This window comes from Pleurodeles waltl, chromosome 2_2, assembly GCF_031143425.1.
Source record: "Pleurodeles waltl isolate 20211129_DDA chromosome 2_2, aPleWal1.hap1.20221129, whole genome shotgun sequence".
NCBI lineage: Eukaryota > Metazoa > Chordata > Amphibia > Caudata > Salamandridae > Pleurodeles > Pleurodeles waltl.
In genome coordinates, this window is record NC_090439.1 from 850,213,156 (window position 1) to 850,229,011 (window position 15,856).

Below are 15,856 nucleotides of genomic sequence, written 5' to 3' on the forward strand. Positions count from 1 at the left end.
GCGCACGGCGAGCGTCCCCTTTGATGTATGTGTGACTATAAGGGGACACTCCCCCTCCTGGATACCAGAGGCTAGCTGCCTCTAAGAAAAGGGCCGCCTCAAGGTAATTCCTTGGGTAATGTAGATCATTCTTTTTTCATTTTCTCACTCTTTGATTTCCCCATAGAGTATTTTCCTCCAACGTGAGACGTAGGGATCCTAGGCCCTGACGAATGCCCCGAGACCTTCATTGGCTCATTTTTGAGGGCAGAAACATGTTGGCTAGTAATTAGTTAGGTGACCCTGTGAGTCCTTGTCCTCACAGAGGTGTCCCAACCCCCCTTTTTAACTACACCAGACAGACACCACCATTAAATTTGTTGCTCTTCACAGGTGTCTGCTTAGGTGTTTTTAGTTTTTCAGTAGATTAGCTGGATCCCGATCTTTCCAGAAACAAGTTTATTTACGCACTCCCTCCTGTTCCTTTAACAGTGAGGTTGAGTCCGCCCAGGTGGCACTGTCCTACCTGGGTGGGTCTAGGTGGTCAAATGATGAAGCATGACACTATATAGTGTGTGAGACCACCTAGTCCGTAAAAGGAAATTCCCTTCTTCCCACCCCTCGCTGTCCCACTCGGTAATTTCCAACTGACATTCCACTGACGTTACCCTTCCAAATAGGAATACATTCAACCTAGGACTACGCTAATATCCGCGACGTCCGCTTCTAGAGAACCCCGTACTTTCGTGTGTACTTATGTTTAAACATTCATTTTTGATCAATATATTACTAAAGCATGATGTCGTCACACACTGTCATTTACAGACAGAAGATTTCAAAGAAATGTCCAAAATCCTTCCAACTAGCCTGCGGCTTTACTGATAAAACCATATATTGTATTACCAAATCTGTGAAAATCTGGTTTCAGAAAACATATTTATTCTTTAAGTATCACCAAGTCAAGTGTTCTGATCTGTTTTCACCCAATTAAAATATTTGTTTTCATCACCCAGAAGTACAAACGTTTAGATTTCACAACTACTGAAATACATTTAGAAACTTTTGTAGAGAGGACTTAGCTATTTAAATGTCATGTGTTAGGAAAAAACTGACAAAATCCTGGAACTCTGCAATTAGAAGGAAAAATAATTGTAAGACAAACAGACTTTTGACCTGAACAGAGAAGGGGTGTGTATGCTTTAAAAATAGCTCGACCTGGTAAAATATGACTCACCATAGCGAGCAGAATGTTTGAGGCCTGCAACATCTTGTAAGGCTACATGAACTGTCCTATTTTTTCTGGTTCAGCTCATAATCAGATTCCAGTTGTCCTTTATCCCGTTCCCCCCCCCCACCTTGTTGTGCAGTTAATTACTACGCTCCCAAAGAGATGGGACAAAGGCCTCTCTGGAAAAAGGGGCAGGTACCACTGACTGATTCAGTTCCTTGGAAAGGAAGGGGTGGAGAGGAAAATCTGCATCTGATAATTAGCTTGCTATACTGCACTAGAACAAAGGAGGAGGGCTAGACCTCTGGAGTCAACACAGGAAATGCTCACCTTTGAATATTTTGGTGGGAAGGGGTGAGGCCGTGATGTCAACAAGAGCCAAATTTGAGGCCCTCAGAGGAGCTCTTTCCAGAGAAAACTTCAAGTTGCCATGATGGATTGTCCCTGCATGCTGTGCAGGAGGGTTGAGACAGAAGTGAAGGGGAGATTTGGCATCCTAAGACTGGCCAGGGGTGCCTGGCATCTAGAACTTTCCAACCTCACTTAAAAACCCCTGCATAAGGAAGAGACAGTTGAGAAGACTCTGGATCTCTCCAACAACATTATCGGAAAGAATAGCCAGCTGGTAAGAGACGCCACCTGATTCCCTGCTAAGATGGACTAAGGACTTTGCCTCAAGCTAGCTCCAATGATTAGGATGGGTCCCTCTAGGGCCAGTGGTGCTAATCCTCCTTATGCTCTCTGAGAACCAGTTGGGTATACCTATATTCCACTAGCCCCCACTGCTCTGCAAGACGGCTAGGAGACCATGAGGCCTGGAAGTGCGGGTAGGAGGATGTTCTGCTGGCTTGTAATGGAGTGGCTGTGCAAGACACCCTCACCAGCAGGAAAGAGGAGAAGACCTAATTTGAATATTGTGTTGTAAGTGGTGACCCCCAAGAAGGGCAAGAGCATCACCAACTGTTTGAACCATGATTTAGGGGCTGCAGAAAGTGCATGCAGATCCCCCAGGATTTGCTAATAAAACATTGCCCAAGTCTCAGAGCATGTTTAGTTCAAGGCTTCTAGAAAGGTTTGTGTTGTTTTAAATCACTCCCGGAGCTGCAACGTTTGCTCTGGGATTCTGGAGTGCAGAGACCACTAGTGGCTAGTCCTAAAGCTACATGATGTGGGCTGCAGACAGTGAACGAAGACTAAGCCACATGTTTATGGTTCATTTGAATTACAATATGTTATTCCAAATACTTTGACAATGTTTGTTAATGAACCTTGCAAAAAATAACAACAACATTTGAAAATGGGTATTGATTCCTTTTGTTTTAATCGTGAATCTTAATTTGGTGATCCCTTGACAAAGCCAGTAGACCCGCCTTATATATAATGCCCCCCTTTATAATATGTTTTTTATGTGGTATAGGTTGGGGCCTTTGAGATTAGGGTTCAGGACCCACTAGGGCTGAAAAATAATATGAAAGTTTCACTAAAGGTATTTCCATCTACCTGATGTATATATTTGTAATTTAATGTGTAGTATTTTGTAGTGTGTGTAATACATGTATTTTTCCCATTTTAAATGAAAAAGCACAAACTGGACAAAAATGTATTCAGTGTGATTGTTGTGTGCCAGCGAATTTGGACTGCTAGTGTACACCACCTCCCCTCAATTGGTTTTGGACTACTCTGCTTTACTAACCTGAGTGAGTAAAGTGCTACAATTGAGCAATTGGTTTCCAATACTAAGACAACTGTGGACCTATTTCTTGTGAAGGACTCCCATCCTTCCCCAACTAATAACCCAATTTCTTACAAGACCTTTTTGGCTCTCGGAGATGTTGGAGATGTTGAAAAGACTGGCTAGATATGGGAGATGACTTAGATGCATGGCTTTATATGCAAGGCTTGTCATTTTTAAGTTTATTCTCTCATCTATAAGGAGCCAATGCAGCTCCTAAAGAATGGATGTGATGTGTCTGAAGTTTTTGGAACGAGATGGAGACAGGCAACAGAATTAAATACTTATTTGTCCGCGGAAGAGATGACTTTAGTATGCCAGCCAAAATTACATTTGCACAGTCCCGACAAGAGATTGGACTAGCAAGTGTGAGTCATTTTTCAGCTGGGAGGGGGAGACATGTTTTTGCTTTTCTGTAGATGGGGCAAATGGAAATCAGTAGACTTAACTGGTCTTGATAATCTGCGGCTGAACAACAGAGAGGGGTCAAGAGTAAATCCAGGCGATCAGACTGAAGAAGCAAGATATGGCTCAAAGATATCCCTGTTGAGACTGTCAGAAACATTTCTCTGTTTGTCGGAAAATGGAATGAATTCAATTTTAGCTGCAGAAAGTTATCCCACATCCAGCGTTTGCTTTCGGTAATGTTGTGAGAGAGGGTGTGAAGGATAGGGTTTTGATGTACAGTTATGTATTATCTATATACTGGTTGGTGGGCACAACTGTACCCTCAAGCACTAGGCTTAGTGACTCAAGATAGAGAAGAAAGAGGACAGTGGCCAGTTTAGAGCTCTGGGGTACCCTGGTAGAAACCGTTGTAACAGTTCAACTTTTACTTCATTGGAAATTATTAAAAAGGCACAAGAAATATTAAGTAATAACAACGTTGATATCTCACCAGTAAGTATGATGGTTTTTTGGCACGACAGGCTGTTCAGGGCAGAAGCGGTCTTAATAGTGCTGTTCTTTAACCGATGACCTTCATCACAAATAACCAGGTTAAACTCTACACTGTGGATTTGTTCCAAGGACCGTAACAACATTTCATAGCTGATGATCAGGACTGAATAGAGTGGGGAAAGAATGAACTCTTCTATTCTGTGATCCTGGAAAGAAAAAAGGTCTTTATTGTTAAGCTATTATGGCTGCAGTTCACTTTTGACAACTAGTACTTTTATCAATGCCCATTTATCTCCACCAGGCCATCCAACTTCAGAAATGTAACACAAGCCAGCATTTTGTGTGTTCATGGTAAAACAAGCAATGCATTTATATGAATAAAAGACATACTTGAGAAACAGGACAGATGTGCCCTCGTGTAGTTCTGGAGATTGGCCCCACTGACTAGTCTGTAGTTGTACTCAGAGCATCTCTATCAGCTTAATTTGTGTAATAGATTTAAGGGTAAGTTGGATGTTGACCAAAATAAATCCTCAAATAACCTTGGAAATCCATAAAGTGAACGAAGGCTTTCATACCTGTGCACTTCCCCATGAGGGCATTCCAAGGATATAACTAAGCCCATGTGCTGGCCCAGCAGCAGATTCTAAGGTGGCACTACTCAAACCGTTCCAACAGGATGGTCTATCATGCACAAGATAAATTGAGTTGCCAAATTGATACATAGGGGGTCATTATGACCCCACGGTCGGTTGAAACGTAGCAGTAGTACCGCCAACAGGCTGGCGGTACATACCGCCACATTATGACATTGGCAGGCTGGGTGAAGCCAACCCGCCAATGTACCACACCGACCACCATGGCAGTAGCATCCGGGCTGGAGATAATGTCCAATCCAGCGGCCGCTACTGTCCCACCGGCGGCATTATGACCTTGACTACCGCCATGGGTTTTGTGGTTCGTAATGCCACGAAAACTATGGGGGTAGGCCCTACCAGTGACAAGGAATTCCTTCCCTGTCACTGGTAAGAGCACCCCCCAACACTCCCCAGACAACCCCCCACCCTCCTCCATCTGCGCCACCCCTCTTCCAATCCTCCTCCATACATGCACACTCGCAGGCACACACCACGTATTCACACACTCACACAGGCATACATGGATTCATACACGCATGCATCCATTCATTCATGTGCACATCCGTACACACATCCAAACTTACACGCAGACATGCATTCACATTTCCATTCATTCACGCATTCTCACACATGCACACACGCAAGCAACACTACACAATCATTCGCATTCACGCACACTAACACATTCATGCACACCCCCCCACACAACATTCCCCCCAACACCCTCCCCTGTAAGAAACCCCACTTACCTGAAAACGGGGGGTCTTCTGGCAGGGGACGGGAGCCCCGGCCAGCAGCGCACGCAAGCAGAACACCACCAGCCGTATTATTTTTCATAATACGTCTGGCGGCGGTCTACTGGTGTGGCGCTGCTGGCACCAACTTAATCCCGTCCGCCGGCATGGCCACAGCTGGATTTCCGCCCTTCCTGTGGTGGAAATACGGCTGTGGTCATATTATGGCGGACGGATGTTAGTCGCGGCGACGGTCTTTTGGTGGCCGTCGCCGTGTTGGTAGGCGGCACTTACCGCCAAAGTTATAATGAGGGTCATAGTGTTTAAAATTTTTTTTTTTTTAGATGTGAAACATGGTTTAGAAACTGATTATGTATTTTAAGAGACTACTAGCCCCATAATGCCACACTGAAGGCAGGACGGGCCTATTCTATATATTGTAAAACTAACAGACTCATAAACCCGGAACAAGACAACAAAGGTCGAAAGACATTGGCCCTGTTGTAAAGTGCCCTGAATAAATGTGCAACGGTTCACTTTACAATACATCTATCTATCTAGCCATCCATCAAAAAAATAATTACAAAATATATATATATATATATATATATACACACACACATACTTAAAAAATCTAAGGTTGCAGGGGCGATATAGTTAGGTTCTGAATTTACTCACACGAAACCATAGAAATTCATCTGTTATAGTTAGAGTTATTTCAAGTAGAAGTAACTCAGCACCTAAGGTAACTATATCTTGTGCCCCCGCCATGCAAAGTTTTTTCTTTAAAATCTGACTGCAAATGTTACATTTGTATTTTTAATGTCGTCATAGACGCTGTCATGAGTGCTGTAATATCTGTGGCAATGAGCACTGCATGGCAAGAGTGCAAGTTATAGTTGTAGCAACCACGAGGCCACAGGTGATTCTTTCCAATGCAGTGTCCAGAGAGAGCGGGAGAAGTTTTTTAGGCTTTGATAAATTATATATTTATACTCATAATAAGATCTATCTGGACAAATTGAACAATAAAATGTAAAAAGAGTGAGATCACCTTTCGGTAGGTACCTTAAATATTTGAAGTTGAAAATAAATTAAAGGAGGGAAATGACCACTGACACATCTAGAATGGAACCCTTAACCCTTGGTGTAGGGGACTGAGACTTTAACCACTAGGCCACAGGATGGGAGAGAAAGTGACAGTACCTCCAGTGGAGCCATAAGGAAACAGCAGCTCCCTGCTTGCGGGAGCTATGTTTTCATCTGTTTCCCTGAATGCATATTTGCATGCAGGGAAACAGATGAAAATTCCACTTTCTGCAAACGGGAACTGTTTGACAGCTCCGCTTGCAGAAAGTAGAGGTGTGCTTGCTTTTGCTTAGTAGGAGCTGTCAGCTCCAACAAAGCAAAAGCAAACTTCTGCCCCCGAGGGTGATAGTGTCAGAAAAAGGGGTGATACCTCATAACCCAGGGACTCCGGTGTAATATAGAATAAATGCACAGATCGTCCCCACGGGAGAAGTGTAGCCCTTGACTTCCAAGGCAATCGTTTTTCAAAAGAACCCTTCTCACAATTAGGGATTATTCAGACATTTAATGCATATTTATTACAGCAAAAGCAATCTTAAAAGTCAAGTAATAACTACTATCTCATAAAGGTGCTCCTACTCAGTGGTGGCGCAGTGCAAAAGTGACAAGGTGAATAAAGGACTACACTTCCTGTGTGGGAACCATCTGTGCCTTTAATTTAACCTCCCAAGGGTGGACACCCTTCAGTAATTTATTTCAGCCACGGGAAGATGGCAGTCCCTAGGGCTGCGGGGGAGGGGCAACGTGGCTCCCATTTAAATTGACTGAATTGCCCAGGGAGGTTGTGGTCTACTGGGCTGTGGGGGGGCGGGGAGGGTGTTTGGACCTCGGGGGCCGCGAGTGCCCCCCCCAAACATTAATTTTGAGGAGGTGGCAGTACGCCCTCCGCAGTAATAGAAAATGTATTGCCCTGGGGGTGAGAGGTGGGTGCAGTCTCCAGGACTGCGGGTGGGCATCCACATGGGCCCCCCCATTATTTTAGCATGATTTGCCCTGGAAAGTGGGGGCCTGCTTACTGAGTTGCCCTGGGGAGGTGGTTGTCCAGGAGGCTGCAGTAAGGGGTGGGGGGGGGGGAATGTGGGGCGCACGGGCTCCCTGCACTACTTTATGTACTTTGGCCCTGGGAAGATGGCAGTCCCTAGGGCTGCGGGGGAGGGGCAACGTGGCTCCCATTTAAATTGACTGAATTGCCCAGGGAGGTTGTGGTCCACTCGGCTGGGGGTGGGGTGAAGGTGTTTGGACCTGGGGGGACGCGAGTGCCCCCCTCCCCCCCAACATTAATTTTGAGGAGGTGGCAGTACACCCTCCGCAGTAATAGAAAATGTATTGCCCTGGAGGTGAGAGGTGGGTGCAGTCTCCATGACTGTGAGTGGGCGTCCACATGGGCCCCCCCCATTATTTTAGCATGATTTGCCCCAGGGAAGTGGGGGCCTGCTTACTGAGTTGCCCTGGGGAGGTGGTTGTCCAGGGGGCTACAGTGAGGGGGGGGGGGGAGACACGGGCTCCCTGCACTACTTTATGTACTTTGGCCCTGGGAAGGTGGCAGTCCCCAGGGTGTGCCATGTTGCCACCCCCACATAGTTGATCACCAGTGCCCCAGAGAGGTGGCAGTCCCCAGGGCTTTGATAAGCACTTGGAAGGGGGCCCCATGCGCACCCCTCCTATTTTATGGCAATGCCCCCTAGGCCTGGACCCCCAGGGGGTGGGAGGGGGGGGGGGGGAACAAAGCAATCGCAGGATTTGCTACAATCATCACCATAGTTATAAAAAAAAAACTTTTAAGCTTGAATTGGGGGGGGGGGGGGGGGTATCAGGGAATCCCTGCACCAAGGCTGAAGGGGTAGGGTGACAGTATCCTTCCCCATTTTCATTTTTTGTATGTATTTTTTTTTTTTTGTCTTGGCTGAAGCGGAGTCTCAAAATGGCTGCCAACACTTCCTGGTTGAAGTGTTGACAGCCAGCCAGATCTCTGCACAAGATTGGGAGGGCTTGCGGAGCCTTCACATCCCTAGATATACAAATTAGTTTTTTCTTTAATATCTCCAAAACTACTGAACAGATTTACACCAAATCACAAAAAGCTTTCTTTCTGGACCAGTTCGGGCAGTAGACGTGTTCAAAATCCCTATGCAAATTAACAGCGGAACCCCCATTTTTCTCAGCCCCCACTTGACAAATCAGCCAAGAACTTTCCAGCCAGCAGCTGAAGCGAGCGTCTAATTTTTGGGAAAAGTTTGTGAAGATTTGTCAGCCGGCACCAAAGAACAAGGCAAGTCAAAAGCGCTTTTCCTCTGGAACTCGGTCCTAGCTATAACCACCTAGTGACCACAGATATATATATATATATACATGTATATATATATATATCTTTTAAGTGCCTGCCTCTATTGTTTGTAACGGGAACGAGTTGCAGTACCTGCGATGCAAGTAGTCATGTGTGGTGACAAATCTACTCCAAGTTTGGGCTGGAGTAGTCCTTTTTGACTGTAATAACCTTTGGAGTGCAGTATGTAAACAGCAATGGCCTTACTCTTTTGTGGGTGGGCCTTTATATATGTATGTTGCTCCCTGAAGCTGTCATTACACCTCCCTAAGCCCTTCCTCGCCACTCCTCACCCCTCCCAATCAGCTTCCTTTTAGTAGTAAGCATTCCCCATTTTCCAGCCACTCCTACATGTTTGTTCCACATTTACTACTAAAATACAGACCTACATATATGGAGACCTCTGCAACCAGGCTAGATAACTCCACATAGAAAAGACAGGAGAGGCAGAGATCTTCACACGTTGACTTGTGAATAGCATTTTGTAGTACCTGGGTAGCACTATTGTAGTACAACTAAACATACTACAAAGTGCAGTTTGTGTATAGGCCGATATTTATTCATTCTTGTCAATCCCGACCAGAGCGATAATTCAATATTCAATTAAGATTTCCAAGACTCTTAATTATAGATTAACTAATATATTCAACTAGTCAACAGACTAGTAACATTTGCTTCGACAAAGTAGAGCAACATTTTCGGAGACACTGTCTAGTATCTTTATAACAGATTTTCCAACAAAAAATATAACGTACACTTTCTTACCTGATCAACAGAAAACACTTTTATCCTTTCTGCTCCCAACCACTTCTGGAACTCTTTTCTCCAATTCTTCACGAGACTCCCAGGAGTGACAATAAGAACACGTTTTAAGACTGGTCTGCTTCCATAGGGTCCTTGACGCAGGAGAGTCCACACCAATGAAATGCACTGCAACGTTTTTCCCAAGCCCATTTCATCTGCAAGAATCGCCCCAAATTTGCCTTCCACTCTGTCATAAAAAATACATACTGTTATCACGGTTATACAACTGAATGATAACATACAACGAATCAGACTTATTCACAAAGAAACGTTATAATAGGACAATCTCAAAATTGTGCTAATCTTGATTATATATTTTCCCAAAATAGACAAGGAAGAAGGTAAAGGATTACCTTGAGAGAGTAATAGAAACTTTCATTATGCATATTTCTTATCAAATGACAACTTAAGATGAATAGTATGCCAGATGACCAAGGATAGGATTCCCAAGAGTCTACTCCTCTTAAATGGAATATCTTTTATTCTTGCAGTTACTGGTCAATGTTGATGCATGATCACTTTTTGGGAATTAGCTTGAAAAACCATTTGATCAAAAATGTTGCTTTAAAAAGTCTCTTGGTGACTTTACTATTCCTGGCAGCCAAAGGAGGATGTTTGATGCAGGATAAAGATGTTTTATTTTGATGGAAAAAGGGCACTTAAAAATGGAAAGTCTTCACCACAAGGTAAAAACCTAGAATTATCTAATCTAAAAGGGAAAATAGAGAAGAACAGGTTTCTTACCTTCTGTAATGTCTTATCTGGTTGAGACTATCTAGCTGCTGATTTCTTACCTTTGAATATCTCCAGGCGTCACACTGGAACAGGAAGATTTTCGAGCACTGCCCCTGCATACCGGTAGGTGGCATAATTCCGCTTCACGTCAGTGTCGTCTGCATTGTCCACACCGGAAGTGATGTGGGTGCTACCTATATAGGCGCCACCTCAGCACACTAACCTCAGTTATTTTCGTGACTTTCCATGCCAAAAGCACAGAGCTACGATAATATGTGACCACTGGTGTGAAAAAGACTAAGGCCCTGAAAAGGGTGTCCCTTACAACTGAACCAGTTTGCGGGGAGGGTGGAAGAGTTGATAAAGAATCTGTGCCTAGTTAGAGTCTCTACCAGATAAGGCATTACTGCAGGTAATAGGCTTGTTCATCTGATAGAGACTTCTAGCAGCAGATTCCTTATCTTCGAACAGATAGATACCCAAGCAATAGCTCCTCGGAGGTGGGTCTGCATACTCGATTAAATCAAAAAGTCACACAGGACAGAACGGACACAGTGCCTATCATGATAGGCCTGACACCCCAGACAGTGATGTTTTGTGAACATGTGCAGTGATGCCCACGTCGATGCCTGACAGATGTCCCGGAGAGGAACGCTGCATGCTAACGCAGAGGTCGCAGCTTTGGCTCTGGTAGAGTGAGCTCGTAAGTCCTCAGGGGATTGTTACTTGGCCAGTACCTGGCAGATCTTAATGCACAGGTCGATCCACTGTGAGTTGATTCTCTTTTGTACAGATTCTCCTTTTTTTGCTCCCACATAGCCCATGAAGAGTTGATCGTCCCCCGGAACTCTTTTGGGTCCTCATGGTGGAGTCTCTTCTCTTCTTTGGCGGGATGAGAAGGAGCAAAGAAAGTAGGCAGGGTGATGACCTGGCTAACATGGAAGGGAGTGACAACCTTTGAAATGAAGGATGTGTGCGTCCGGAGAACCAGCTTGTCAGGGTGAACAGTGTTAAAAGGAGGGTGCGCTAACAGCGCTTGTGTTTGCTGACCCACCTGGCCGATTTTATGGCAGGGAAGTGGAATTCCTATAACCCGACACCAGGACATATTGTTTGGGGGTAAAGGACAACACGTTTTCATGTTTTTTTTGTCTTTGGGACAAGTAGACCTAACCCCCTGCAGCACAAACCCTTTGGCTGCTAGTTTACAGGGAAGGAAACTGTCTGCAGTTGAGGTAATATGTGTGTCCATATGTTAATGCTATTCATACTTGTATTTATGGTTCATTAAAAAAAGGCTTTATTATTAGGGTGAGTGCTCTACATAAACGTTTTAAGGTCGCACTGCACTACTGACAGTGGTTCCAGTAAAAAAAAAAAAAAGAAGTGTACACACGTTTGAAAAGTTTAACAATATGAGACTAAGTATAATGCTCCCAGAATGCTCTGATTAGATGCAAATGTTTGCAGAAACTTGTAAGCAAGAGTGATGATTCTTTGCTTTCAAAATTAAATGTTCCGAAAAAAATGCAAGTAGGGGAAAAAAACCTTTTGCTACTGTGAAATTGTAGGTACTATTTATTTGAAGCAACATTCAGTAAAATGTGTTGATGCATGCTACTATTTCCCAAAAATATTCATAATGGAAAATCAGTGTAACCATTTTCAACAAGATTATGGGAAACCTGAAAATAAACAAGCACTGGCAAAGCCAACTGATCCAACATTTGTTGTGAGTCTTTTGGTTTCATCAGTGCATGTCTTGTTTTAACATGGCGTTTGTAACACTTTATTGATGTGGGAGCTGCCAGGTCCTCATCATTGTAACGAACATTGGCAAAAAGCAAAAAAAAAAGTTTTGGGGTCTCAAAAAGCACAGATTGCCACCAGTGGTGTAACAAGGGCCCCCACAGCCTCTGAGGCGTGGGGGGCCCCCAGAGATCTAGGGGTCCCCTCAGCACAGCACCTGGCCTGAGTGAGTCCAGAGGGGGCCCCCTCCATGTTCTTTGTCGGGGACCCCCTTCATTTTTGTTACATCACTGATTACATCAGTAGTTTCTGGCACTGAACAAAACTACTCTGTGTGTAAATATACTCCGTGTGGAAGAGCAGAATGCTATCACTCACAATAAACACAGCCAATAGAGAGAAATAGAAGATAAATGAAAACAACATTTTCCGGTTAACGCCAGACCTATTAAAAGATCCAATTCTTAAGGAAAGTCACAAAAGTGCACCCATGGTATATGTCTTTGAATAAGTGGCTTTCATGAATTCACAAGAGTTTACAGAAGTAGACAAGACCAACGTACTCCTAGAAAATTTTTGTGAACTGTATTTTAGCGCGAGGAAATATGCACATATAGATTTGCTCATGCCAAAATCTATTGAGTGATTAGCAGCTCACTTTCTCTCTAGCCACTTTTTTTCCCAACCCTGGAAGAACTTCTGCTTCTGCCCTTGCCAAGAGTGAATTTCCAACCTTTCTCAGTGTGGGGTAAGATTGGAGAAGAGCTGGCGAAACTCCTTAAAACATGCAAGTTAGTAGGTCTGCACAGACTCAAAGGCATTCCAGTCCTGGAACTATTGCTTACTGCTTCCTCCAGCCCCAGTATGTAGATCTGCGGAAAGGTGGCAAAAAAAGGAAGTTACTATAGTAGGGCTTGAAATTGCTAGTATTAAAGCCCTAGTATAGTATTATCCCTGGCATAATCAGAAAGGCTGTTATCAGAGTTCTTACATAATGAGATTGCTGCCATAATTTGTTGCCGCACAACATGGTAGCAAAGGGTCAAGTAGATTGTTTTACAGGACAAGTAGACTTAAGAAGTAACCTGTCCCATGGACAAGTAGATATTTTAATAAATTCCACACGCCTTGTAAGGCCACCAATAAAGCCAGTTTTGATAGTCAATAGCCTAAGGGGGCAACTGTGCATAGGCTCAAATGGTGCATTCATGAGAAAGGTAAGGACTAGGTTGAGGTCCCACTGAGGCATGACGAAAAGCATAGGAGGGAACATATGTTGCAGGCCTTTAAGGAACCTAGCCACAACAGGTGACTTAAAGAGAGAATGTTGGTCCTGCAACCACAAGAATGATGGGATGGTGGACCCTTAACTGTACCCAAACCAGAGTCCTGCCCTGCAATCAAGATAACTCGTGAAAGAGTTCCAGATAGGGGGTCAACGTTGTGGGAAGCACAGCATGACCCAAATTTCTACCAACTGCAAGCATTTTTTGTCTTGGTGGAGGACGCCTGGCGGCCAGAATAACATTACAGACTTCAAGAGGAAGGTTTAAAGCTGTTAACTGTCACTGCTCAATCTCCACCCATGGAGGAGGAGGGTGCACAAGTTTGTGTTCAGAAAAAACATGCCCTGTTGCTGCAACAGAAAATCCTCTGGAAGAGGCAGCCTGACTGGAGGACCGATGGTCATGCTCAACAGCTTGGGATACCAGACTCTAGGTGCCCAATTTGGAGCCACAAGACTGACTTGGTCCTAGTCTTCCTGATTTGAGGGGCACTGGTAAGTCGGAAAAGTCACACAGCAAACAAAGTGCTCGTGGCCCACTGTGGGCCGGCAGGGTGGGGATGTGGAAGTATGCATCTTTCAATTCTAACGCTACCATTCAGTCTCCCGGATCTAGGGCAGACAAAACTAGGGCGAACATGAGCATTTTAAATGTATTTATCCTTCTTCAAGAAGAGATGGAGATGGAGATGGCAGCGATTTATCGTAGGACGAAGTCCTCTGTCCTTCTTTGGCACCCTAAAGTAGTGGGAGTAGCAACCACAACCTACTTCGGATGCAGGTACCATCTCTATGGCTCCCCTTGGCCAAGACTGCCTGCACTTCTTAACAGAGCAAGAAGAGATAGTCCTCAGTCAGCCGATCATAAGTGGGTGGCATGGGTGGAGGTGGTGTCACAAAGGGGAGGGAGTAGCCCGGACTATCTGTAGCTCCCAATGGTCTCATGTTACTGACCACCAGAGGGGAAGGTGATAGTGTATCCTGCCTCCCATTGGGTGCTCATGATGGTCTGAGGGCAGACTAAAGAGGTTTGGAGGCAGCGACTGGCGGGCGGTGGTGGACTGACCTGACCGCTTGTCACCTGTTCCACATGGTCTCTGGGATTTGCAACCTTTGTCACGAAAAGGCTGGGAAGCCTACTGGTCGTGGTGGCTCAGAAGGTATGGATGCGGTTAAAGAACCTTCCTGTAGCCACAAATGGGGAGGAAGGCAGACTGGGGTTGACGAGTGGTCATAGACAAGCCCACTGACCTGGCAGTATCCCTGCTGTCCTTGAAGTGAAGCTGTCCTGAATCTGCCTTGTCTCCAAATATACGAGAGCCATCAAAGGGTACGTCCATGAGGGAAGCCTAGACATCCACTGAAAGAACAGATGTTGTCAGCTAGGTATGGCGCTGCAAGGTAACCGACAATTAAATCGTTCTACCCAGAGAGTCGGTGATGTGAAGTCCACCTCTGATTGAGAACTTTGCCACATCTTTCCCATCGGCAGCAACCTGAGAGAGTATGGCTTAGGCCTCCTCCAGGACCATAGGCACCACGTTAGCAACCAAATACCATAGTGTATGGGAATAATAGCCCCACAGGCACATGATTTTCACCAACCACAGCGCCAGGGTGGCGGAAGAGAACATTCTCTTATTAAAGGTGTCCAAGTCTCCTGGACTCCCTATCCTATAGGGTGGTAGGGAATGCACCAGGGGAACTCGAGATAAGGCAGCTTGGACCAGAAAGCTCTCGGGTGGGGTGCTGAGTAAGAATGCTGGGATCCCCAGGAGCAGGGCCCTGGGGACGGGCAGTCGAATTCATAGGAGCCCCTGTGCAGGGTTTGGACAAGGCCCCAAGTAGGACGTCCATAAGGGCTTCATTGAATGGAAGTCAGGGTTCTGAGGGGGTAACTCCCAGCTGAAGCACCTCTATCAAGCCACACTATGCACTGCCATTGCAAAAGAGGGCTCCTCCTCCACTGACACAGTAGGAAGGGAAATCAGGCCAATGTCAGGTGCGGTGTCCAACCTACTGCCTCACCCAGTTCATCATACCAGTTATCCTTGCTAGCGCAGGTGTTTTAATAAAAATGTATTAATGAGCGTTTATGTATATTGAATGATAAATTTATGTAGAAAATTTAATAACGTAGAGAATAATGCACGCATTTGAAAATGTGATCATAAAGAATGGCCACCAATGTTAACGAAATGTCCTAATCAATGATTAATACTTATGAAATGTTAGACTAATGTAGTAATATGTCATACTGAAGATTATGAATTAGGCTTTCGCTTTATTAGTTGTAGGCTTTAACTTAACAGGTGTTGTGGCCTATTTGCCAAGCCTCATGTAAAAGCTGTATTTCTTGGCGTTTAATAAAAATGCTGACTAAGTGAGTTAAACTGTGAATGTCTATTGTATTGTTTAAATGTGCTCATAACGGAAGCTTTTCGTGTGAACTGACTGCTAGGAGATGATGTTCTTGCTAATGCAACATTTTATGTGTAATGTGTGTGAGACTGACTTTCCCAGGACAAGAACAATGAAGAGACTGACTAGAGTAGACGCTGCAACAATGTTGTTACCTCATAAGCCGGATGATGAGGACATTGCAAGACGAACCAATCAACAATATGAGAATGGAGAAATATTAGAATTCATAGATTTGG

The 15,856-nt window shown here is 44.7% G+C and overlaps 1 protein-coding gene across 3 annotated transcripts in view; it reads right to left on the minus strand.

The window, feature by feature from the left end:
• The window catches only part of RAD54B (RAD54 homolog B), a 429,314-nt gene that overhangs the window by 152,652 nt on the left and 260,806 nt on the right, over positions 1 to 15,856 (minus strand). For all 3 annotated transcript variants that reach the window (XM_069220480.1, XM_069220479.1, XM_069220481.1), the window contains 2 exons: positions 9,389 to 9,614; positions 3,838 to 4,045 (listed from right to left, as the gene is read on the minus strand). In XM_069220480.1, coding sequence (XP_069076581.1) covers positions 3,838 to 4,045; positions 9,389 to 9,614 — 434 coding nt within the window. The remainder of the gene's footprint in view (positions 1 to 3,837; positions 4,046 to 9,388; positions 9,615 to 15,856) is intronic.